Source organism: Ursus arctos, unplaced genomic scaffold (assembly GCF_023065955.2).
Source record: "Ursus arctos isolate Adak ecotype North America unplaced genomic scaffold, UrsArc2.0 scaffold_86, whole genome shotgun sequence".
Classification (NCBI taxonomy): Eukaryota; Metazoa; Chordata; class Mammalia; order Carnivora; family Ursidae; genus Ursus; species Ursus arctos.
Genome location: NW_026623107.1, coordinates 1 through 26,376, shown reverse-complemented (window position 1 = coordinate 26,376; position 26,376 = coordinate 1). Strand labels below are relative to the sequence as shown.

General features: G+C 42.0%; 1 protein-coding gene across 1 annotated transcript; it reads left to right on the top strand.

Annotated features, from left to right (window-relative positions):
* Positions 1 to 1,534: 1,534 nt before the first annotated feature.
* On the top strand, positions 1,535 to 26,228 carry LOC130543196 (ceramide glucosyltransferase-like). The gene is made up of 3 exons (XM_057309492.1): positions 1,535 to 2,025; positions 19,175 to 19,316; positions 26,099 to 26,228. Exons 1-3 carry the CDS (start codon positions 1,928 to 1,930, stop codon positions 26,207 to 26,209), a joined length of 351 nt encoding a protein of 116 aa, XP_057165475.1. The 5' UTR covers positions 1,535 to 1,927; the 3' UTR covers positions 26,210 to 26,228.
* The last annotated feature ends 148 nt before the right edge of the window (positions 26,229 to 26,376 follow it).

Sequence of the window (26,376 nt, the reverse complement as noted above, 5' to 3'; positions counted from 1 at the left end):
TCGATCCCATATCACCGGGATCACACCCTGAGCCGAAGGCAGACGCTTAACCGCTGTGCCACCCAGGCGCCCCTGCTGGTAGCATTCTATCCCACTCTAACTTTAATTCCTTAACCAGTTACTCTGAACAAGTGGAAGTTTCATTTGTAAACATTGTTCCTTCTCATTGACTTCACCCCAGTAAAACGCAGAGTATAGTGAATGCAGAATTGGGACTCAGTACAGACATTAATTGAAATTCTTCTCTGATTGTAGTTTACCATTTAACTGTAGATTAAGGTACTTCGTTTAATCAATATCAAACATAATAAATAGCAACGATAAAATAACCTTTTCAAAATGGAATTCAATTCTGAAATCTCTCAAGGGAGGTCATGGATTATTTAAAAGGAAATCACTGGAAATAATAAACATTGTCTAAACATAAAACAATCAAGAAACAATATAAACTCATCTAGGCTAAAGAAACAAACAGAAACATTTAGTACTAGATTAAAACATCTCCCTGAACTGATTTAAAATTAAGATAACAGCTAAATTGACTTACTATCCAAAGTGTCACTTGTTTACATTTTAGAGCAGTGCTACCCACATGTGTAATTTAAAATTTTCTAGTAGCTAGACACATTTAAAAAGTAAAACAACAAAAGTGAAATTAATAATTTTTAATTTAACCCAATATATCAAAAATATTGTTTCGACATGTAATCAATATAAAATTTATTAAGGAGGCGGTCTTTGACATCCAGTGTACGGTTTAGACGCACAGGACCTCCGAATTCCTACCACCCACCTTTTAAGCGCTCAATAGCCCCGTATGGCTACCGTGTTGAACAGTAGTCTTAGGGGACTTTGATATTAACTGATTCCTTACATTCCGAGTTTGAGAATTTCTTTTACATTACACGCTGTCTCTATGGTGCTTACGAATCTGTGAGGAGTAAGATTATTTTGCTCTCGGGTCGGTTGCGGTCAAAGATAACACAGCATGAGAAGCAGTGAGGGAGGAAGGCAATGGGACAGCCAAGCGCCCAGGAACGTGGCCTGGAGGAGGGCCTAAGCCTCTCTGAGCAGTGCCGGCCAGAGAAGCTGCAGAGACAGCTTTGGAAGCTGGATTTCCAGACAACTCGGGGGGCCGCCTGGAACTCCGTGTCTTTCTCTGGGACGCCTGGAAACACTGGAGCCCACAGACGGCAAGCAGTCTTCGAGCCGGACACAGGGTCACGTGCCGCCACCGCCGAAGGAGGCCGGCCCAGAGGCGCAGTGGCCCCCGCCGCCCGACGCCGAGGATTAGGCGCGGCCGGAGACAGGAGCCCGCGGGGAAGGCGGGCTAGCGTCCAGCAGAAGCCTCCCAGGGGCGCGCTCCCGACGGTGACGGTGACGCAGCGGGCGCGAGGGCGGCAGGGTGGGCGGGGAGCAGCGGCGCGCACCGCCCCTTAGAGGGACGGGCGCCGCCGTTCCGGAGGGCGGGGGCGGGGCGGGGCGCGCCGGGGAGTCGGAGCGCTGGCCGCCGGTTTCGATTAGTGCGCGGAGCTGCGGCGGCGGAGCAGGGTGCGGAGTTGTGCGGCCCGGAGTCGGGCGGCGGGGCGGCGGGGCGTTGGCATCGGGGGCGCCGGCGCGCGGGGTCCGGCCGGCGACCGCGAGGGTGTGGAGAGGCGAGCCTGAGCGCGGGCCACGGCCCCTCTGACCACGGAGCCCGGCCACCGCAGCGCCCGCAGCCGCGAGCGCGCCCAGAACAGAGCGCGAACGAGTGCGCGCGGGCGGGGCGCGCAGGCCCTGCCCGCCCCTTCCGTCCCCACCCCCCTCCGCCCCTTCCTCTCCCCATCTTCCTCTCCCCTCCTGCGCCCCCGCGCCGGGCGCCCACCCTGTCCTCCTGCGGGAGCGCGGTCCGCGGCGGCGGCCGGAGCGGGCCGGGCCGGGCCGGGGGATGGCGCTGCTGGACCTGGCCTTGGAGGGAATGGCCGTCTTCGGGTTCGTCCTCTTCTTGGTGCTGTGGCTGATGCATTTCATGGCTATCATCTACACGTGAGTGAGGGGCTGCTGGAGGAGCCGTTGGCGCGGGGGTCAGGGCCTCGGGGTGGGAGGGTGGGAGGCATTGCGCTTTGGAGAGGATTGGGCTCGGGTGGGGGTGGAGAAAGCTAATTCTCTTACTGTCCCCCCCCCCCATTCCCTTTCCCCTTGGACCAGCTGGGGCGAGGGTCCTTGAGGGGGAAAAGTGATAAGTGAGGGGTTTTGCTGGGCTGCGGGCGACTGCACGGCCAGGGGAAAGGAGACTGTGCTCTTTCTACGTGTCGGGCGGAAGGTTGCTTGCTAGGTTTCATTGTGTTGGGAATTCGTTTGATTTTCATCTGGGCCAAGATGTATATTGTGTTGTTGCTGCTGTTGTTTTCTCGACCTGGACGACATTTCTATTATGATGATCGTTCCCACTCTTCTGGGAGTTGCACACAGCTACCCGGAGACCTCCCTGTGGATTTTCTTCCTGGAAGAGCTCTGTGCTTTTAGATAGGTATGGAGCACCTGTCCACCTTGAAAAATGTCCACCAAACCTCCGGGCTGACGTTATAGCCTTGAGTCATGTCAGCTTGTACATTTCATTTTGGTTTTCTTTCCTTTTTCCAATTCCTTATTTATAGCCCCCCCCTTTTCATTATTCAACAAATTCTCCTTGAGGCCTACTAGATGCCATTCACTGGGGACACAGTGGTGAGAAGGACAGAATTCCTGTCCTCATAGAGCTTACATTCTAGAAGGGAGAGACAGGTAATAAAAATTCGAATAAGGTTATTTCAGATAGTGATAAAGTCTGTGAATAATATAAACCAGGGTGGTGGGATGAATAATGACAGAAGGTATGTGTCTAGTTTTGACATTTCAATTTTTTAAATGTCTTTAAAATAAAATCTGTTTTTCCAAAGAAGTGAAAGAATTGCATAGAGCACATTTCTGATATAGATTCACTGGCATTTTAGCCTGAAAAAAAAAGAATACATAGTAATCTTTATCGCCAACTAGAAGAGGGCATGTGTTAATAGAGAGATGGGAGGACTTTTAAGAAATTCGTTGCTTCCCCCCCCCCTTTTTTTTTTACCACAGAAAAATGTGCTTTTTCTTTTGGAAATTCTGCATTTTAGTAGTATAGGGTGGCATTTCGTGGTACTGGAGAAAGATGCTACATTGTAGAAGACATACCGATACTTCTTTGGAGGTGAAAGAAAACATGCCATTTGGATTTTGCTGATATTAGTGTTTGTAGTTTGTGAGCTCTTGTCACTGAACACTTTCTGGAGTTCATTTTAAATATATGAGTTCTTAAAAATCAATTTTGTTACTTTTTTCCAATCATAATAATTTTTAAAAATGCCTACTATATAAGGAATTTAGACAATACAGAGAGGAATAAAGAAGAAAGTTAAACGTACACACCAAAACTCCACTACCTTGTTAACCTTTTGTGACTGTTGTTCCAATTGTGTGTATGTGGAGAGAGAGAGAGAGAGAGAGGAAGGAGAGAGGAAGGTGGGAGTCAGCATTGTGATTATTGTTCTGTAGCTTGCTTTTAAAATTAATCTATTTAGTAAATGCTTCTTGGGAAGCTCTTGTACAAGGCACTATTCTAGGTGATGGAAGTAAGGTTGAAGAACAAGGCGTCCAGGCTTTGCCCAATCTGCTCACATGGAGTTTCCATGTAAAGTGTCATGACCCTTTTTTTCCATGTCAATAAATGTATGATCTCTGCATCATTTTAAATAGATGCATGGCACTTTCGTTTATGAGGTACTAATATGTGTTTGTTGTTATTAATTGGCATTTAGGTTGTCAATTCATCAAGATTACAAACACTGGTGAATTCATATGGATACATTTTGATAGAGGATTTCCATAGTTTACATTCCTGAAAGAGGAATTATTGGGCCAGAAGCTTGCGCATTTTAAACTTTGATACATATTGCCCTATAGAAAGTTGTATCTAGTCATAGTCCTGGTAACAATGTATGATGGTGCCCATTTCCCCTTACTGAGTATCAGGCTCTTCACTATTTTCTGTTATTTTCATTCCTTTAATTACTAGTTCCATTGAACATTTTTCATATATTGATATCCTAGTTACATCTAGTTGTAAATTATATACTCATAATCCTTTGTGATGCAATCCATTGCTCTGTTAATCTTGATACGAAGATTGTTTTTCTGTGGTAGGTTGCAGTTTTTTCCCTAGCTTTTTTTTTTTTTTTTTTTTTTTTGGGTCTTTCAACTATGTTCGTATGTTTAACATAGAGAAAAGTATGTGTGCCTGTGTTTTGGGTTCTCAGGGCTTTTTTTTTTTTTTTTTTTTTAATGTTTCTGATCTGTGTAATTTTATATGTAGTCCTCCAATTATTATATAGTTAATATCTGTTTTTCTTTAGTAATTTGAATTCCATTGTTTTTTGGGTTTTTTTTTTACATTTTATTCTGTAATGTACTCATTTTACTTCATTATATGATGAGAGCCAGAACCTTAATTTTAGATTCATATAAATATTTAGCCACTTGTCCCAAAATCACTTAGTGAATTATTATTTGATTGTTCCATGGTTTTGAAATACTGTATTATAGACTAAATTCTTCTGTATACTTGCATATGTCTCAAGGCTCCCAGTGCTGTTTCACTGATCTATTCTAGTGTCCACTGTTTTAATTAATGAAGTTTTATTACCTTATTACTGGTGAGGCAGACCCCTCATTCTTTTCAAAACTTCATTGGCTTTTACACATTTTTACTTAAAGATGTACTTTAAAATTTTTAACAAGACCCTAAATAATCTTCTTTTTTTAACTGCAATTTTTAAATCTTGTTTTTAAATTGGAGTTATTAAATTCACAGCTCAGTTTGGAAAAATTTGACTTCTTTCAACATAGGACTGTGATATATCCCCTTCCCTCAATTATTCATACATAATGATAAAGTCATACCTCTTTAATTAAAATGAACACTAGTGATATAGCCTAATATTCCAAGTAACCTGTGCTGTTAGACTTGAGACAACTCCACAGTTCTTTTAAGTTATTTATTTTGTGTTTAATGATGAACAGCAGAGTTCTCTTTAAATACTTTGGGTTTGAGAATAACTTAGCTTGGTTAAAATACTGTAGGGAGGCTTTGTATTTATTTGTGTATTTATTTTCTAATGCCCCATATAGTTAACCTTTGTGACTGATAGTAACAGGATCCTGAAAACAGAATGAAAAAAAATGCAATTAATTTATAACAGATGATAATGAACAGCTAATTAAAGGAATTTTGTGAATACCGTTCTGAAATGGGCAATTCAACATAGAGCAAATAGTCAACAGCTTTATTTATAAATTAAATCTTAACCTTTTTGGGGGTAGCTTCCTTTCTTCTGGTCCCACCTTCAAAATTACTTACATGTTTGATCTGATTACTTTCTTATTGAAATAAAGATACTTCCCAGTTAAATGAGTTATTTTCAGCAGAGAACTACGGTTTGTGCCCCCCCCACAACTGTACTTAGTGAAATTGCAAACCTGATATCTAACATTTTGACAAGGAAAGCTAAAGAACACTGGCAACAATATTTTGGTTAAAATAGTGTGTTCACATTCTGTATTTTATTGAAGAATATATTTTCTGAACACATGTTCTGTATCTCTCAAATCTTTTTTGCAATAAGGTAAAGTGTACATAAAATAAGCAGATATTGAAACTCTCCTTCCACTTTGTGCTTGCAACTGGTGGAAATGGAGCCTATTTCAAAAACTTAACATTGCTCCATTATGTCACATTAAAGAGATTAATCATGGACACCTACTTGTTAAAAGCATTTAAGTCATGCAAATATTATAGTAAATGGCTAAGGAAAGATATAAAACTTTTAAAAACCAAATGGTTATTTTTTAAAATTAAATACAGTGTGTAATGGTATCTAGTTAATTTAGATTCGGTGTTCTATTGAATCGTGTCCTCTCTTAGAAAGAGAGCTAAGTATTGGCCTATGTTAAAAAATGGAGCTCAGGAGCACCTGGCTGGCTCAGTTGGTAGAGCATGCAACTCTTGATGTCAGGGTTGTGAATTCGAGCCCCACATTGGGTGTAGAGATTACATACATACATACATAAACAAACTAACTCCAAAAAATGGAGCTCAGTGTGATTAATATAATGAATGGCTCTTGCTCAAATTATTCAGATTTCACAAATGTCTCACAATTCCTATAAGCCTGCAATTAAAAAAAAAGAAAAGGGCGCCTGGGTGGCTCAGTTGGTTAAGCATCTGCCTTCAGCTCAGGTCGTGATCTGGGTCCTGGGATCGAGCCCCACATGGGGCTCCCTGCTTAGTGGAGAACCTGCTTCTCCCGCTCCCTCTCTGCCTGCCACTTTGCCTATTTGTGCTCTCTCTCTCTCTGTCAAATAAATAAATAAAATCTTTCAAAAAAATTTTTTTAAATTTAGAAATGGAGATAATTTATAAGCTAGAAAGCCATTCTTTTTAAAGGTTTTATTTATTCATTTGAGAGAGAGCTCACGAGGGCATGCGACCATGAGCAGCAGAGTGGGGCAGAGGGAGAGGGAGAAGCAGACTGGTCCCAGCTGAGCAGGGAGCCCCATGTGGGGCTCGATCCCACAACCCTGAGATCACGACCTGAGCCAAAATCAAGAGTGGGATGCCCAACCCACTGAGGCACCCTTCCTTTCCAATTTTCATATTGAACTGATGCTTAGCATTTTTTAAATACATTTTAGATGGCAGACACTTGTGGGATTTCTACCTATGATATTCAGATTAGAGTCTAAAATTCAGGGCTCCTATGCCCAAGATTTTTTTTTTTTAATTTCAAAAAAACCCTAATGATTCTAGCCTCAGTAGGCAGAGTTGGTTAAGTGATCTTGGAGTTTTTCCTTTTTGAGAGCTAGTGTGGTTTGATAGCTTGGGAGCTGCGGTGAAATCCTACAGAAGTCTGGACCAGTCGTTTTCTTCTCTTTTTAGCCCTTGTGAGCCATATTGCTGGATGATAAGGGTATCTGAGCAAGGCACCTTGCTTTTTTCCCTCCCATCTGCCTTTTTCTTCTTCTCTCTCTCTCCCCATTTCTCCCTCTCCTTGGATTACTATTTTTTGTCCTCTATTTGTAATGTTCTAATGTTCAGTGCTAGGCTTTATCTTCTGATTGACTGGAGGTGCTGGGCTAGTGTGGAAATACTTTTTGTATCTGTAAATATTAACTGCCCTCTAAAGCAGAGGTCTTTCCCTGGAGTTTCCTTTCAGGTTCATTCTACTTTTTCAAACCTTTGTAGTGCAACAACTTTTATACCTGCTGCATAGCTTTTGAGTGCAATTTTAGATAGTATGATCTTTACCTTAAATTCATTAATACGGTGGTGTTCTGAGCTGTAGTGGAATGTAAATTGAGAGCTTCCTTTCTGGGTTCAGTTCTGAGGATGCTCTTGGACTTTGGTCACGTGTTGATCAGTCAGGGCCATTGCTGCCAAGACCACTTTTGGGAGAATGAATGAGGCAATTGAGCCCCTTAACCTGAGCCTGGAAAGATACGGAATTGGATGATAGTGTGACAGCTTTAAAAAGCAAAATGACGATTGTAATTCAGTGTTAATATTCAGTGATGGTTCCAACTCATCATCCCACCCTTTTCCTATATCTTGAGTGCAGTACCCTTTCTCTCTACTCTAGATAATTGAAACTGTCTCTATTCACTGGTATCTCTACCAACAGCCTCGTTCCCTTTCTACTTTTTTTTTCTTACTGTAGCCTTATCTTCCTGGAGCACTAATCTTAGATCATGTGCTTAAAATTTTACCTTGGTTCCCTCATTGCCTTCAGGTTAACATTCAGGTTCCTTAACAAGACATGCATAGTTCTTCAGGAGCTGAGCCCTTGCACCTAATTCTTCAGCAGTATTGAATTACTGACATTCCCCTGAATATGCTGTGTATTTTCTTTAGAATTCTTTCCTTCTTTCCTTTTTTTCCCTCCCTCTCTTCTAACTTCTACTCATTCAAGTCTATTTAGACTTTGCTTTTTACTGTATTAGGCTCTTCTTTTTTAAGATTTTATTTATTTGTCAGAGAGAGAGAGAGCACAAGCAGGGGGAGTGGCAGGCAGAGGGAAAAGCAGGCTCCCCGCTGAGCGGGAGCCTGATGCGGGACTGGATCCCAGCACCCTGAGATCATGACCTGAGCTGAAGGCAGACGCTTAACTGACTGAGCCACCCAGGCATCCCAGAAACCTCTTCTTATATCCTTCTTTGGTGCCTTGAATTTACCCATCCAGATTGTAAATGTGTGTTCTGTTGTCTCTTTTCCCAATTAGATTGTAAGCTCTCCAGGGTAGGGATAGTGTTTTACTGTTCTGTGTCCAGTGTGTAGTAGGCACTTAATTATTGCTGGTTGAATGAATGAACTTTCAGTTTTTTCCAGTAGTAATGGTGGATTTTTCAGTGTTGTTAGTTCAGTGTCATTGGCCCTTGCGATCTGAAGTAGATGGTCAGATTTGGGGATGCTTTCAGTGGTGATGGACTTTATTTTTTATTTATTTTTTATTTTTAAAAAGATTTTATTTATTTATTTGACAGAGAGAGACAGCCAGCTCGAGAGAGGGAACACAAGCAGGGGAAGTGGGAGAGGAAGAAGCAGGCTCTTAGTGGAGGAGCCTGATGTGGGGCTCGAACCCAGAACGCTGGGATCACGCCCTGAGCCGAAGGCAGCTGCTTAACCACTGCGCTACCCAGGCGCCCCAGTGGTGATGGACTTTAATGAAAGTTATTGGACCAAATGGAATCTTTATTTCAGTATTTCTAATTAATAGCGCGTTAAAATAGAAACAGGGTTCTATTAATAACATGATTACCTACAAATCTGAGCCCCCTCCCCCAGGTTTTCCTATGGGAATTCCTCATAAGTAATCTCTACACTAAGATCTGGCTTTCAGGGGATGCAGAGCCCAGTGCTCTCCTGAGTTGGTTGATGTGCAAATCATAAGTGTCCCCACTTTCCCTCCATCCACAATTTTATTTTATGCACAGAATAAACATCACATTCTGCTTTAGGGAATTTTGTAGAAGAGCATTGGGATAGTTCCATTAGTTTCCTTTTGATTTGAAAAGAGTTTGAGCATACGGCATGTTTGAGGGTCTCCTGTGTTTTTGAGCACTGTGTGCTGGGACCACAGCTTCTGCTGGGCGCCTGGCTTACTTTGTTGCTCTTAGCACAGCACCGTGCTCTATCCATTTCCCATACACTAGGGCCAGCTCTGTTGTCACCAAAGGATAGTGAGTTGGGGGTTCTGGGGGGGGGGGCATGATAAAATTGATGAAGATCTCTTACTTGTTTTCAATGGTAATGGAATCTTTTGTAGTATATAAGTCTACTGTCCAGTGGAAATAGTTTGTGTTTTCCTATAAAGCTAACTCACTATTGGTTATTCTGTGTTCTGTGGGGAATCTCACGTCTGCAGAGTTGAGGTTGAACCAGAAGGTGTGCTTCGTGTTGCCGAAGAAGCCCACTTTGATGCCGTACCATGTGGAAAAGATAGGTGCAGTATGGAAGTGACATGAGTCATGACACATACTGATCATAAACACACGGTAACAGCCTTCCAGGGCACAGTCGCCAGTACCACCACCAGAAGCCTTTCATTATGGGACATTGCAGGCACGGACTCTGAAGAAGGGGACCTACTGATAGGGCAGTCAGCCTCATTTTACACAACATGGTAGGTAACAAGCTTGGTGGCGTGGAGCAGAGGAGATAAATTCCCAGAGTCAGATACAGTGGTTCAACTGAGCCACCCAGCAGAACTGTAAAAAAAAAAAAAAAGCGTGATGCAGAGTGAACTTTGCCCTCAAGGAATCCATAGTCTCCCTTGAAAGCCTCTGTGACGCTCTCGGGCTGCCCGTCTGCTTTGCACCGAGACTGCTGCAGGGGCCTCCGCCAGCCCACTGAAGGGGCACAGCCTGCCCTCTCTCCAGGGAGCTTCCCGTCGCACCAGGCTTCCCTCCTGCTCAGAGCGAAGTTAGAATATGAACCGGTAAAATGAATCATTTAAAGTGGTACACACTATCAAACCAAAAACTTGTGAGAGAGAGAGAGTGCGAGCAGGGAGGGGAACTGCAAGATGAGACGGATAAAACAGTAGGCCACAATGATGAAAAAGAGCGACAATTTCAGAGACTGAGCTCTTAGGAAATAAAAATCACCTAAGATGAAAGAAGGTCATTCCATCAGCTCAGAAGTTGAAAACCCGGGGCGCCTGGGTGGCTCAGTCATTAAGGGTCTGCCTTTGGCCCAGGGTGTGATCCCAGAGTCCTGGGATCGAGCCCCGCATCGGGCTTCTCCACTGGGAGCCTGCTTCTCCCTCTCCCACTCCCCCTGCTTGTGTTCCCTCTCTCGCTGGCTGTCTCTCTCTCTCTCAAATAAATAAATAAAAATCTTAAAAAAAAAAAAGTTGAAAATCCTTGTGCTGAGAGGTGATTAGGCTTCATCAAGCTAAAGCTACTATAAAGTCCCGCAGAGGAATCCCTGAGTATTTTCTGCCAGTTCCTTGGCGTTCTTTGAAGTGTTCCCTGAATAGATGGCCTTCTAGCTCACAATGGAAAGCAGGACCCCGAAGGCCTCTGTCTTTTGCCAGTGATTCATCCCTCACGACCTTTTGGGCTTCACTTACTCCGAGGAAGCACCCCAGATGGTGTACCAGTACTCCTCCCTGCCGTGAGCCCCTCCTCCCCCTGCCCTTGAGGGTGCAGGGCCTTAATTACATGAATGTGAGTTTTGTGACGGAGTGACTAGCTTCTGATTGAGAATTTAATTTCGAAATCATTCCTCGAGAGTGACACATTGAAATTTTCCTGTGCTTTCTGTCTCCCCAGCATTGCTCACTCACATTCCAGGACCATGTTATTCTTTAAAAATGAAACAAATCAAAACCATTGACCCGACATAGAGGAGGTGCATTCCTTTTATAGCCAGTGTGTTCCTGAAAATGTAATAAAATCAAATTTCTGAAAATCAAACGGATGTAGGTGTTAGGGGAGATTCTGTTTCATAAAGAACTAAGGTTATGATGAAAATCCCAGGTTATGGTTCTGCCGGGCCCGAGGCCTGGGACGTGCTACCCCTTGATTCAGGGCTTTCTGGGTGTTAGGCGTTGTGCGGAGGGCCTCCCCCTGGCCTGGATTAGGGTGAGAAGGCTGCCTTGTAGCATTTGCTCTGGGGACTGCCCTGGGCATGGCGATTTAATGGTGAACAAAACACTCTCTTCTGGACTCTCTCAAAACTTCTCCATCCTAGAAGGCATGTGCTTGGATTACATAGTAACTGGGAGTTACTTTGCCCATCGTGTCTGGTCTTCTCTCAGCTCTGAGTGTGGCAAGCTTTCCCTCTAGCAGAGGCAAGGGAAGGGTTCTTGGGGCAATGGAATCCCACGTCTTGAGTGAGGCTCTGAGGGCAGAGGAATCCAGAGAAGCTAGGACCACACAGCGCCTCTGCCCCATTGAGAACCTCTCTAGCGGTTTAAAAGGACAGCTCAGGCCACTTTCCGTGGATCATTGGTGATATTGATTCCTCTCTGTTGTACTTCCATTGCCTCTGTGCTTTTGGATGATCTCTGTAGAACTTTGAATCGGTTCCTAAATATTGGGCGTAATTTAAACTTTGAATATAATTTTAGCCTAAATACTGCATGTAATTTAAACTTTGCATTAAATGTGTCTTATGCCATGTTTTGACTTACTCTGTTTTAACCATGATTTGGGACTTTTGATGATTCCCCTTTCCCCTTTAATCTTTCTTAATACACAAGGGTTGTTTTATGTTCTAAAAAACCCTCAAGAGCTTGGGTAGCTGAGTCAGTTAAGTGTCCAACTCTTTTTTTTTTTTTTTTTTAAGATTTTATTTATTTATTTGACAGAGATAGAGACAGCCAGCGAGAGAGGGAACACAAGCAGGGGGAGAGGGAGAGGAAGAAGCAGGCTCATAGCGGAAGAGCCTGATGTGGGGCTCGATCCCATAACGCCGGGATCACGCCCTGAGCCGAAGGCAGACGCTTAACCGCTGTGCCACCCAGGCGCCCCAAGTGTCCAACTCTTGATTTCTGCTCAGGTCATGATCTCAGGGTTGTGAGATTGAGTGCTGCTTGGAGCCTGCTTAAGATTCTCCCTCTCCATCTGCCCCCCCCCCCGCAAGTGCTCATGCTCTCTCGCTCTCTCTAAAACAAACAAACAAACAAACAAACAAAAAAACACCAACATAGGGGTGCCTGGCTGGCTCAGTCTGTGGAGCCTGCCACTCTTGATCTTGGGGTTGTGAGTTTGAGCCCACATTGGGTATAAAGATTAATTAAAAACAAAATCTTTAAAAAATAAAAATAAATTAAAAAACACCCAACATAATGGCTTAATATTTATTTCTGAAAGAATCTTTAAATATTGAATTATTAAATATGAATTTCCAGTTCTTCCATTCTGGCATATAAGCCTCATCAATGTTTGACATTTCTAAATCTCTTACTAAAACTATGGTAACTCAGAGAAGTGGAATATGTCCTTAAAATAAGCAGTTTTTAAAAAATTATCAGTCATAGCTATCATTGAATGTTCACGTTGTGGCTTAATCTCGTCTATTTTTCACTACTTTATGAGGTAGGTGCTAATTGTCCACACTTTTTTTAAAAAAGGGGATAAAGAAGTAATTTACCCAAGGATACTCAGTTAGCTGTGAAGCTGGTATAACAGTCCAGGTGATCGGCTCCAGCCCAGGTTCTTAAACCAGCATGCTGCTCTATACAGCCAGTGATAACCTAAAAATAACCCCGGAAGTAATCCGGGATAGAGTATCAGTACGGGACTTTCTCCAGTTGGTGTGAATCTTAAGTTTCTGGTGACTGGCAACATTGAGAGTACCATGGAGAGACCCCCTACTCCTTTTCTGCGGCTCTTCCCCATTGTCACAGTAGTAGAACTGCTCCTTCAGGGCCTCGTCGTTCCCAGCCATCCCGTAACTGATGATCTTCCTGAGTTTCCACCCCTTCTTGCGTTCTTCTCTTCTCAGAGTGATCTGGTCTTCCCTAGGCCATGGTTCTCAGCTTTGACTGCACTTGGAGTCACCAGGGGAGTCCTTAAAAAAACAAAAATTGCTGCTTGCCTAGGTCTTAGCCCTAGACATTCTGATTTAATTCGTCTGAGCAGCGGGATTTTTTTTTTTTTTTTTTAACGCTCCAGGTGATTCTTGTGCAGTCAAGGTTGAGAACAACTGCCCTAGGCTGTCTCTCCACTGTTGTGGCCTCCACCTGTTATCTCCTGATTTTGTCGAATTCTCCATCTAGCCAGAACTCAGAGTTCATCACTCCATCATCTTGCCCTTCACCTTCCCTCCTATCAGTCTGCCTTGTTATCCTGAATTATGTTATCTCATAATTTATAGCTTCTCAACTTTCAAAATCCGCGCAGAGTGCAGTCAGTCACACAGCCACGTGGGTTAGTACTACTACACACTCATGGTCTCAGATCGCCGCCGAGCCATCGGTGCTATCTGGCAATACTTTCTTTCTTTAGCCTCTGTCACCTGTTACTGGCAGAACCTCGTCTAACTCCACCCTTTTACCTTCAGTCTTGGCAGATTTGCCTAACTCCTGCTTCACACCATAGGTCCTGTCATGCCGTTAATTATTTTAAATTTTCTCTCTCTTTACCTTTGACTAGCTTGTTCCCCTTACTTTATAGACTCAAGTATTAAGGAAAAAAAAATTTTTTTCCCCAAAATTAAACTGAAAAGCCTTTCTCCATCTGGTTCTTCTGGCCAGAGTAACTTTTATTCGGGTCAGGTTTCAGGAGAGACTGGTGCTGACTCCCTGTTACCACATTGCACTTCTCATTCATTTGCTTCTTCGCCTGTTTCCATTTACCTGCCCTGCCCACAGCGCTCCAAGGGCCCCAGCCTACACAGTCGGGGACATTTCAGCTCTGGTCTTGACCTCTCAGCTGCACTCACTGTTGCTCTTCCTTGAACAGTTTCAAAAAGGAAAACAGCTTAACCAAATAAAGCCTTCTTTACTAAAACCTCTCTTCCTGCCTATCTTTCTGCTTCTTGGGTTACTGGCTCGGTCTCCTTCATGCATTACCGGCCTCTATCAGTGACATTGATTTGTGGCGACCTGCTAATGGCATGCTCTACCTGGGAGAGCTTATGCATTTGACAAACTCTGGATGGCTCCATATTTTTATCTCTAGACTGACCTTACCTTCTGAGTTCTGAATACGTTCATTTACTCTCATTTAGTCTGCTTTTTTTTTTTAATTGAGATAAACGTACTGTTTATCATTATTTTGCTGGAGCCTGGAGAATTTATAGTCTAGTGTGGTTCACTGCTAGCCTGCATCAGATCATTTGGGATGCTTGTAAAAATACAGATTCATGAGCTCTGCAGCTGGTCCATTAAGTTGTGATTTTTACCTCTGGGCGTTATGTATATAAATGTTGAAGAACACTGGTCTCCTGGCCTGGAAATGGTTTCAAAGCAGTAAGCTGGGGCAGTGGGAGGGCTGGCTTCATTTGTTTTCCACGTCGCAGGAAATCGGTGTCCTTCTTTACCTTGTGTCCAGTAGCTTAAAAACCGTTGTTTCCCATATTTTGTCTGATTTTTTAAAAATTGCTTCAGGTGGGCAAGCAAATCCAGCACCTCTTTCTTCATCTTGTCTGAAAGTTTAAGTCCAGGGGTGCGGTGGGGTTTAGGCCAGGGTTTTGACACTTTTGCAATGACAGAGACAGGGCTGCAGACTGTTTGTGTTAGCCCCAAATAGGAAATAACCGAGAGGCCCGGCAACAGAAAGCAGCTAAGTAAAGCGTGGTATATTAATACCAGGAATACATGCCGTAATAAGAGTGAATGAACTAGGGGCGCCCGAGTGGGACAGTTGGTCGAGCATCCAACTCTTGGTTTGGGCTCAGGTCCTGATCTCAGGGTCGTGAGATCGAGCCCTGTGTCGGACCCCACGTGCAGTGCCGTCTGCTTGAGGTTCTTTCTGCTCCTGCCTGTGCGTGCATATGCGCGCTCTCCCACTTAAATAGGTAAATCTTCCAAAAAAATGAATGAACTAGAACTAATGTAACAGCAAAGATGAATCTCACGAACATTGAAGTCAAAGAAACCAGACACAAATGGGTACATCCTATGGGATTCCATTCAGATAAGATTTTACTGCTGGCAGAGTTCGTGTGTTGGAAGTCGGGATGGTGGTGACCCTTGAGGAGGAGGGCAGTTGGTAGATGAGGACACGGCAAGGGCTTCTGGGGTTCCGGTAATATTCTGCTTCTTGATCTGGGTACTGGTTACATGGGTGTTTCACTCTGAGAAAATTCACTGAGCTGCGTACTTACATGTGACTTTACTATATGTATGTTACCCATCAATAAAAAAATAGACCCCCCCCCCAAAGAAAGGACAAGCCCCGCAAGCCAAATGTGTGATGGGGAGGTAGAACTGGATTCCCAGTGTAGAGCCGGAACCAGGAAGCTCTGTACAAAGGATCCTGACAGAAAGCAAGTCAGCTGCTCTAGGCCAAGGATGGAAATGGGCACCCATGATAAAGCCTGTGCAATGTGCGGATGCGGTGAGCTCAAATTCTAAGTCATACCCCTTCCCTGAGATACCAAAGTGAAAACTGATTTGGAATCAGTAAACCGGTAGACCCCATCAGAGCCACCCCACTTGGAAGACTCCACCACTTAGGCCACTTTCGAGACCCTGGGCAAATGGGCTGCTGATCATATTTTGAAAAATACAGATTGGTTTACAAAACATTGGCCATGGCCAAGGCACCCATCAGCATCATTTCTCTGGGTGGCAGGCCAAGTTAATATATTTCTGGCTTTAGAACGTAGCTTGGTTGACTATAAAAGTTTCATACGGGGAAGAGCTTCTATCCGCACGCGGCTCCCCCATTAGACAGGAGCTCCCTGACAGTCGGGAATTCTCCTGTTCATTGCTGTGTCTCCCGTGCACAGGATAATGCCTGGTGTACATTTGGGGTTCAGAAATGATTGTTCAGCAAGGGAACGCTAAGTAGTCGTGCAGCACTGCTGTGTGCTGGGCACAGTGCCAAGTGATTTGGTGTGTCACTTAATGGATATTTTACTGTTTTTGATCAACATTTCACATAGTTTGTAACAGGGGCTTTGTCAGTTGTATTACATAAATCGAAACAATATTCTCCAAAGTAGGATTCTTGTATCCTAGGGTATACTCCACAAGATGACTCCTAGGGGTGTGAATGAAAATATTGGGGGATGGGGGAGGAGAGAGAGAGATGAGAGAAACATAAATGAGAATTTTTTGTTTTAAGGTCCTGTGATATAGTTTAGGTTATAGTTATTTTGAGTAGAAATCCCATTCGCTCCGTGCCACATCCTGAGTAATTTCTTCAAATCTAGATTCCAGTTCCCTTTTAAACTGTATATGCATTCTTCTGTCGTAGCTGTCTCTTGAATTTCTAATGTCAGTGATTATAATTTTTATTTCTCTTGGGTTTTGTTCAAGCAGCACAGGTAGTTTGCGTTTTGGGTTCCAAACCCATGTGGCTGGGTGTTCTCTTGGAAGACTTTTTCCTTTTACTCCACTTCATTCAGGAGCGAATCTAAGAAGGCAGCATCCCCATCTTCCCACTGTGGGCCAGCATTTTTCTACTTTGCCTTTCAGAGATTCCATATTTATACAAAGGTGGACAGAACAGAGTTCCCTCATTCTTGTCTCAGGCTTGTCTCCATCTCTCGATCATCAGGGACCAACAGATGGCCCTGGGGCCAAGCAGCCAGCACTCCCTCCCTCAGAGATTTCTCCTCATTTCTGACCTGGGAGGTTTCCTTTATTTTCCTAACAGTTCAGTTATGTATTTTAAAATAATGCTTTTAATGCATCTATATTAAACATTATAAATATTACATAAGAATTTGTGCATGTGTGTTGGCTTGTATATGCGTTTTTAAAAAGTCTCTGGAAGGATGAGTAAGAAACTAATAATGCTGAGAATGGGGGACAGGGGTGACAGGGAGACTTTTTTATGTGACTGTCTTAATAGCTTCAGTGATTTGAACCATGTCTGTATTACTGTCAATCAATTAAATATATAAACTTTTTTTCTCCAGCAGTCTGTATGTTCTGTATTGGGTAGGCGGTTGGGGGGGGGCGTTGGGGGGAGGGAGAGAGAATCTTAAGCAGGCTCCATGCTCAGCCCCATTCAGGGCTCAATCTCACAACCCGAGATCATGACCTGAGGCAAAATCAAGAGTCGGATGCTTAACCGGCTGAGCCATTTAGGCACCCCTTATTTTAATTTTTCAGAGATAGAAAGAGAGAGAGTGCGTGCGTGTGCTTGCGAGGGGGCAGGAGGGAGAGAGAGAATCCTAAGCAGGTTGCATACTCAGCGCAGGCTCGATCCCACGACCCTGAGATCATGACCTCTGTGCCGAAATCAAGAGTCCAGTGCTTAACCACCTGCACCTCCCTGGTGCTCTAAAATGTAAATTTGAGATCGCGGTTTTACCCCTGTCCAACCTCTAGATGAACTTGCTAGATGACTATTTTCCAAACTATCTCTGGCAGAGGATCAGCTCTTTAAAAGTTTTCCAGTCTGGCAGGGACGGATACTTTGGTAAACTACAATAAAAATAAATACTCATCACGTGCTTGGATGGCATGGAAATGTCAAATTGCTGTAAGTGTTTCTAAATGCTTTCTCTCCATTTCTTCTCATCGCATGCAGACCAGTAAAAAAGCGACTTAGGCACTAACCACATTGAGCAGCACTCCTGGAAATGGTGCCCCGTTATTTTCCGGCGTTTGGGAGCTGTAGATCGGATATTGATACCAATCTTGTTCTTTAAAACATCTCTTACTGGTTTAAATTTTTTCCATTGTAGGTAACCCGTTTTCTTTCAGCAAAGTGTTTTGTGGCCGTGTCTGACACGCGAGATGTTCTCCGTGGCCTTCCCTGCCTGCAGTTCGCTGAGCGCGAGCCCAGGGCTGACTGCGCGGTGTTAGTGCTGTACTTTCAGGAGTCAGTCATGGATGAACAGTGTATTTCATCAGGTCAAAGATGCATTGATGCCAGTGTTTTTTTGATCTTCTAGAAGGTTTCATTGGTTGGTTTTCAGGCTACTAATTTAGGACTGCCATCTGGCTGCGACCAATTGTTAAGATGCCATCGATTTGAGGGATGTTAAACTGTGGAAGAACGCGTGTCTTAAAATATCTTGCGCATGGTCTCGTGATTGTTCTAACCTCTAATTACTGTTGAGTGCTTGGAGACTTGCTCATGAGGAGGAGGAAAGACTTCGGTGACTTCCTTCAGAAACACCACCACTCTGCTGAAAGGCATCTCTCCTCTTGTTGTCACACCACACACGTTAACTGTGGCAGATTCTCTCATTTGGCATGGCTTCCGCTCCTCAGGAGTCCTGTGCTCGAGTGCCCTAGGATTGCACCAGCACTGAGAACCTAGGCCAGCTTCTCTGTGTATTGGTGGCACTGGTATATCTTCCAATGTTGTCATAGACATTTTTCTCATCATTGAGATTTTTTTTTTCTTACTTTCAAATTCCCTCTGTTCCACGCCTGCCTGCCCTTCTCATCTTGTGAATGTCGGGAGTTCTGCTAGTTTTCCCATTTTCTTGCTTGCCATGCCGGTAGCGTAGTACTTCTTTCAGTCCGGTGTTGTGTGGACTGCTTGTTACAGAAATTTCCCAGATTTTTCTGGTTACATTTCTCTTGGGGAAGATAGGGATCCCCCCCCCCCCCACTGTTGTTACAGTTCTTGGTCCACGTTGATGGCAGTTTGGGAGGAAGGGCAGTTCATATGTGGGCTAACACTGTAATTCATTTCTTCACCATGTATTTATCGAATGCCTGCTCTCTGCCGGGCATAGTTCTCTAAGCACTGAGAGGACAGCCGTAAACAACAGTCTTAGGCTCCAGCCCTCACCAGAACATTCATTCTGCTTAGTTCTGGTTTTCCTAAACTGGACGCTTATCTGGTTACTTTTCTTCATTTTCAGATCGCTTTTTAAAACTTAGAATTTAGTAATTTCTTGATAGCTTAACACATACTTTATACAGATTTGGCACTAATGTGTTTTCCAGAAATAATGTATATATCATTTGCTTTTTAGCCGATTACACCTTAACAAGAAGGCGACGGACAAACAGCCATATAGCAAGCTCCCAGGCGTGTCTCTTCTGAAGCCCCTGAAAGGAGTAGACCCTAACCTAATCAACAACTTGGAGACATTCTTCGAATTGGATTACCCCAAAGTAGGTACAGCCTGGTACTCCTTAGGGATGGGTGAGACGTTTTTCCCTTTTCTCTCATGGTAAACACTTAAAAAGGCATTTCGACTGTAAAAGGTGGCAGAATTAAGAATGCATGATGCCGTCGGCCTCATACAATTGATGCCGTAATAGCAGCAGTCACCGGACAGAAATGGGGCTAAGGAAGGGCTGCAGATTCCTTTTGTAACCTTGTGACCACCTGCCTGTCCATCTGAATTAGAAATCCCGGAGTTGAGCTCCTGGAGCTCAGACATTGTTAGGTGCCTGATAGTTTGACACAAAAATCTTGTTCCATGAGAGTCGTATGTGAACGACCGGAGGAAGAGTCAGTGGGAGAAAAAGCAGTGTCTCGTGGTCTGAAATGAGATTCAGGAGAGCTAGAAGTAAACGTAAATTCCCTCGAGACTCTGTCTTTTGAGCCAAAAATAGGTTATAATTAGCCGTAAGATGGGGCTTCCTCCTACCTAATTTCTAATTTCCTTGTCTTTCTGGGTTTTAATGCCTAATTGTATTGTAGGTCTGTGAACTCAACGTACTCCTTCATTGGCGAATTCCCGGTTTTCTTAAGATGACAGTATTCTTTTTATCTCTTCCCTTTAGTATTCCACCTGTAGTTTCTTGGGAGAACTTACTCTTTCTGGATTTATATATCTAGCTTTATTGCAGTCTTTTAAATTGCCTCTTTGAAACTGTTTTTGAATGTATCTTTACATTTCTACCTGCTTGATTTTTCAGTCCATTTGAATTTTCCTCCAAGGTCCCTCTTCTGTTGTGCCAGTTTTGACCTTGACTGTCCCAGTTGTCCATAGTTTTTGCCACTTGGAGACTCTTCCCCTCCTATTTCTTTAGGTCAGTGTATCCCAAGTTGTGAGAAAGAAGATAATACACACACCACACTTCTCATTTTCACACTCATTTCTTTTCTTTTAGCCCTTATTTTTCTCGGTAGCATTAATGAAATGAATAGAGAAGACACAGTTTGATAGCCTTAATACAGCTCTTATTAAGTATGTAGACATGAGTATAATTCGGTTATTTTTTAGTGTTGTTTTTGTATTAGTGCCTTTAAAGTCTAGGTATTTGAAGCTAATTTGAAGCAAAACAATTATGTGTTTTTCTTCTATTTTCTGTGTGTGTGTGTGTGTGTGTGTGTATTAATTTTGGAGATCTGAATCATGCATGCATTAACCATCCAATAAATTGAATATGTAATTTTGTAAAAATAAGAAGATATATACTTGATCTTTTTCAAACTAAAAGTGCAAAAAGTGTCCTTTTGTAATTTAGAAAGGATGATACAATAAAATCAATTGTAAAATAAGCTTTGCAATAAGAAAAATGGGAGGTTTTCAATCCCCACATTATGTAAGGAAATGCAAAGAGAATTAATTTTTTTAATGAAAAATACTTTATTATTATTAAATCTCAGAATAGCTTAGAATCAGGCATTTATCCTTGTGAAACTTAATGTCACATTTCAATTGTTTAATTATCATCCTACCCTTTCCCCATTCACCCACTCTCAGAACTTAGTTATGGAACTTTTATTTTGGGTCCTTGGGAGATGATAGTCATGGAATCGAATTGGTTGCCGAAGTTAGTGTGGGTTTTCGTTGTAGAAAGTGTTTCTAAAAATAAGCCAGGAACATATGTATCCATTAATCCTGAACATTTGGGTAAGTCAGTAATTGATTTCTTCTTCTGAATGAAGATTTTTTTTGTTATAATTTGAGATTATCTCAAGAGCTCTAGTTTTCGCTTCTTTTTCCACTTAACGCCATTGAGGTATTTAAATTGGTTGCGGAGAAAGCTGTTTTGATACTTATTATAAAAATGAGGAACCGCATGTGTAAGAGATTGTTTTTATTCTTTTTTCAAAACTTTACTAATTAGAAAAGTAGTTTGTTAGCTGTGTAAATAGAAAATACAGAAAGCGGAGAGAAAGAGCCAAGGACCTGTAATCTAAAGGAAAACTTGGACCTCATGGCATTTTATTGGCTTTTTAAAAGATCAAGTCCAGTGGCAAATGTTCCACGAGAAACTGAAGTTAAACCACTGAAATCCCCCAAATTTGAGTGTGGACAGGTCGCTCGTGTCACCCAGGAGGCACGTAGTCCTGAAACGAGCACTTGTGTGACTGCCAGGCCCAGCAAGCTTGACTGTTGGCATTTTGTGGACTGTGAACATTGTTTTCCGGAAGGATGTCCGGTTTCACTCTGGACATAAGTTTTTCCTCCTGATTTGATTCGGAACATTATAGGCCATTCTGGAAAAAGAACATGTTGAAGTTCAGAAATTTTATTTAATTTTGGACGAGTGCAAGACAATTTACTGCTGGTACTTGTTCTGAATTTCTGGGTTTAAGTTTTGGTGAGAATCGTTACTATACTAATTGCCCTGAAAGATTTCTGTACTCTTCGTATCTTGTCAATCCACTTAACTTGGGTGTTTGTTTGTTTTTTTTTAAGATTTTATTTATTTGAGAGAGAGAACACATGGGAGTGGGGGGCGGGGGGGAGCAGGAACAGAGGGAGAGGAAGTCTTAAGCAGACTCTGCACTGAGCTCGAAGCCTGACTTGGGGCCCCATCCCAGGACCCCGAGATCACGACTGGAGCCGAAACCAAGTGTTGGGACACTTAACTGTCTCTGTCACTCAGGAGCCCCAGTCCACTTACTTTGATGTTTATTCCTTGGGGGGAAAAACAAAAGAATGGAAAGGCCATACAATTCATTTTTCACAAAATTGAGCAGTCAGCTTGGCGTCAGCATAGATGGCATTTTAGGGAGAGATTTAGCCGTACAGGGAAGATGCAGCAATCTGTCTCAGATGGCTTGACAGCTTTATGTTAGTAAATTCTGGCCACATGAAGTGTTTTTAAATTAAATGATCAGAGTTCATACCAGAGTGAGGCTATGGTAATAGTGGTGGTTTTTGCCTTTTTTGCAATTACAGAATTGGTTTAAAATGTTACAAACCCGGTGCCATGTTTGGACTCTTTCTTGTTCGTGGTATAGTTATCCTTAACAGGAATTGTTTTCTTACTGAATGGTCTTCTAAACAAAGAATTAGAAAAGACAGAAAATCGAATCCATTATCAAAAGACCAAGCACAGCATATGTGGTAAAACTAGTAAATCTGCAGGATAGGAATTTGCCAAGTAAATTTGGAAAACTGTATAGACGATTTCTTGAAAATGGAGAAGTATATAATATTAACTTGTCCAGACTTGGAATTCAGAGCTGTGGTCTACGAAACTTCTCCTTCCTGGCATCTGTCTTTCACTCAAAAAGTTATCCTAAGGACCAATGGATTAAATTAATAAGTGTATTAATCACTCCATGCCAGAGAATGTTCTAGGTATTTGGGGTCTAAATCTGTTCCATCATAGAAAATTCATATTCTGCTGTCATCCAAATACCATCATAAAATTTTTCTGTAAAAATGACGTGTAGTTATTTATAGAACAATTCAAGATATTCCTACTTGATATGCAATATAATTGATCAATATCATTAAAACAGTTTTCTATTTTAAGAGGATGTTTTATCTTCTTTGCTTTCATACAAAGTTTATATTCCTAATGTCTACAGGGCTGAATCAGTGAGGTTTTCTAATGTTATTTATATACCTAAATCTAATATTATATATGCATCTAAATTTATTCGTAAAAGCTGAAAAGTAGCATTCTTAAATATCAGACGGCTGAATCCCAGTTTGTGGATTTCCTACACCTCTCTCGTACTTAGCCTTTTAGTCATTGCACTGTTTGAAAAGGAGAAGGGAAAATTAGCCAGTTTAGCTATTTTGCATAGTAACCTTAGTAAAGAATTGTCAGACACTAACCTCATCTAAACTACTCTGGGGTTTATCTGTAGACTTTATGTATTCGTACTATGCTGATTTATAATGGAATTCACTATATCTTATAGCCCTTTTGGATCTATAAAGTAAATGTTTTCTTGAAATATTTTTGAAGTGTAATAGTTTTAATAAACACTATGTTTTTGAACATACATACTTATGCCCGATCCTTTAGATAATATAAAAATATCCAGGGGCCCCTGGGCGGCTCAGTCAGTTAAGCCTCCGCCTCTTGATTTCCACTCATGTCATGATCTCAGGGTCGTGAGATCGAGCCCACATCAGGCTCTGCGTGGAGGGGGGAGGGTCAGCTTGTCCCTCTCCTTCTGTTTCCCCCCCACACTCAGGCACTCTCTCTCTGTCTAAATAATTGAATAAACACAGTCTTTAAAAAAATTTCAGAAATTTTTTTTGTATTAGCTAAGAAAGCCTTTAACCAATTTGATATGTTGTGTTTTACCAGTTGCCGGGTAGTTGGAGTGACTTAACTATTCCAATACAGAGATTCCTAGCAAATAAAATGATCAAACTGAAGACACAGGTGCTCATCATAGCTGAAAAGTGAGCTCCTGGCTAAGATCTGATACTTCAGAAAATACTTGCAATGCTTACCTCCTGTTCGGTATGGTTTTCAATATCAGAAACAAGCAAAAGTTACGTGTTTTTAATAAGAGTCTGAATGTTTTTTAGACAATGCGAATGAGTTTTATTTGCACTCTGGCTAATCAGGAGGTTTTTAATTTTCGTTTGAAATTAAGTTTAAGAAGTATAATCAATAAAAATTAAAACTTTATTTTTTTAAAAGATTTATTTATCTATTTTAGAGAGCGCAAGCCCCCCCCCCTTGCAGAGGGGAGAGAGGGAGAGAGAGAGAATCTCAAGTGGACTCCCCGCTGAGCAGGGAGCCCCACGTGGAACTCCGGCTCTCGGGACCCTGAGATCATGGCCTGAGCCGAAATCAAGAGTTGAACACTTAACTGACTGAGCTCCCAGGCACCCCTAAAATAAAAACTTTAAATCTTCCATTTGAAGGAAGGTAAACTCTGCCTCCTTTGAAATCATTCCTAGAACTATATTTTGCAAGGTTTTCTCTTGCTAGGGAAAAAAGCTAAGACTGACTTCTTGATTATATTTTATGGAATTATATCACTTATGAACATTTCCTTTCACTGCATTCGCTCATACCTGCAAAACAGCATAAATTATAAAAGCATTAAAGTAACTATGTAGTGTTTAGACGAACAAGGAATTCTTTACCACAAGCCTGGCTGAACAACTTGCTCTAGGAGGGAAGCCAATTGTTACTTTTACCCTTTGGAAGGTCATTTAATCTTTCTGATCTTCATTGTTAAAATCAATGCCTTTTGGCTGGTTCAACCAAACATTGTTTTGAGAGTCAGGTTGGGAGGATGACTGATGCTTTATAGGATTTAAGAGTCAACTCTTTGGGAAATTCAAGGGCGCGGGCGGAAATGGTGTCCTTCCCATTCTCAGATTTTTATCTGGTCCCTGGAGACTAGGTAGTTGTAGAGTTGGTTTCGGTATCTCCCGAGTGACACTTTTGGGCAGTCATCATTGAAGCAGAGCGGTGATAGAATGTATAGTAGTAGGTATGAGAGAAGTATACATTGTTTTCCCTTCTACTTAATTATTGAGAGAACATTTTTTTTTCCACTTAATCGCATTACCTTCTTCTTTGACCTTAGTCTTGGCCCTTTTCCTACTCAACCATTAATTTCCATAATGCCAGTTTTTGCTGAGTTTCCCCTTTACCTGAGCCTAGTCCCTGTATGTTAGACACTTAAACAGTTATGTCCTTAGCTCTTTTTATTTTTTAGGACCCATGGATTTGTTATTTTTTCGTGAACATAATTAACCTCCCTCCTTTGCTTAAAAATGCCCACCCCATTTTAGAAAGAGGATTGGTAGGAAATTTGTCACGGAGTCAGCATGAATTTAGCGGCACTTCTGAAAAAAAAAATTACTACTTAGAATACTTCCCCCATAAAATATTAAAGTAGCATCTTTGTATGTGAAAGCACATACTTTTTAAAAATTTTGTAATTTACTAAATGGTAACTTAAAGTTTAGCTCAAGATTTTATAAAACTGGTTACATGTCTGAATCACCCCCAGAGTTCTAATTCAAACGTTTAAGAGTGGGGCCCAGTATTCTCTTCTTTAAATAAATATCCAGGGTAACAGGCACAGCCAGTCAAGTGCAAAGAAATGACTCCCTAATCTACTGAGCAGAATAGAACCCTGGGTATTTTCATTTTTCAGAAGGCTAACCATGCTTCTCAGAATGATAGATTTTCAGTCAAATTCTGTTTTATTTCAAAAAATTATTATACAGCCAAAATCTAATCTCACTTTGTCCTTTTCATGTGAAGAGTTTGGGAAAGCCCTTTAAATTGATCATAATGGAAGTTGATATGTAATTTATAGCACCTTCACGAAATACTAAATTCAGAGACCCAGCTTCTGGAGAACAGAGGGGGTGTTTATTCTGCTTGCTTTCTATGTTGCTTTTACACTGCTGGGCACCCTGTGAGTATTCGGTAAAGCGTCAGTGATGAAGGCCGAGGAGAAGCCCGAGATCCAGTTTAATTACCAGGTCATGCCTGTCTGGGAATGGCAGGACTTCAGCTGTGAGAGCTGCCAGTCTCTTCATTATCTCTTTTGCTTGCGAATAGGCCCCTGTTCTGGGAGAAGCTGCCCTCGATTAAAGCAACACTTGATACCATAAGTGTTTGCATCCCTCATGAGTACTCTCTTAACTTTTAAGCTGTGTGTGTACAATTGCTTGTTTTTCTTAACGCCTTTTTATCAGTCAGTAAATACTAATAATGTGCTTATTTTTGTAAGAGATTAATTTACATAAAATGTGTTCTTTGACTAGTATGAAGTCCTCCTTTGTGTACAAGATCATGATGATCCAGCCATTGATGTGTGTAAGAAGCTTCTTGGAAAATACCCAAATGTTGATGCTAGATTGTTTATTGGTAGGTAACAGATTAATTCTGCCATAACCCTTTTGCTTTAATAATATTAAGTATCAGTAATCTTTGTATTAAAGTAGAGTGAAGTTATTAGCATGTTTGCTTTATGCATGTTGGAGTAGTGATAGGATATGTTTTAGCCTTTTGAGAAAACTTAAGTTCTAAAAACACAGGTTTT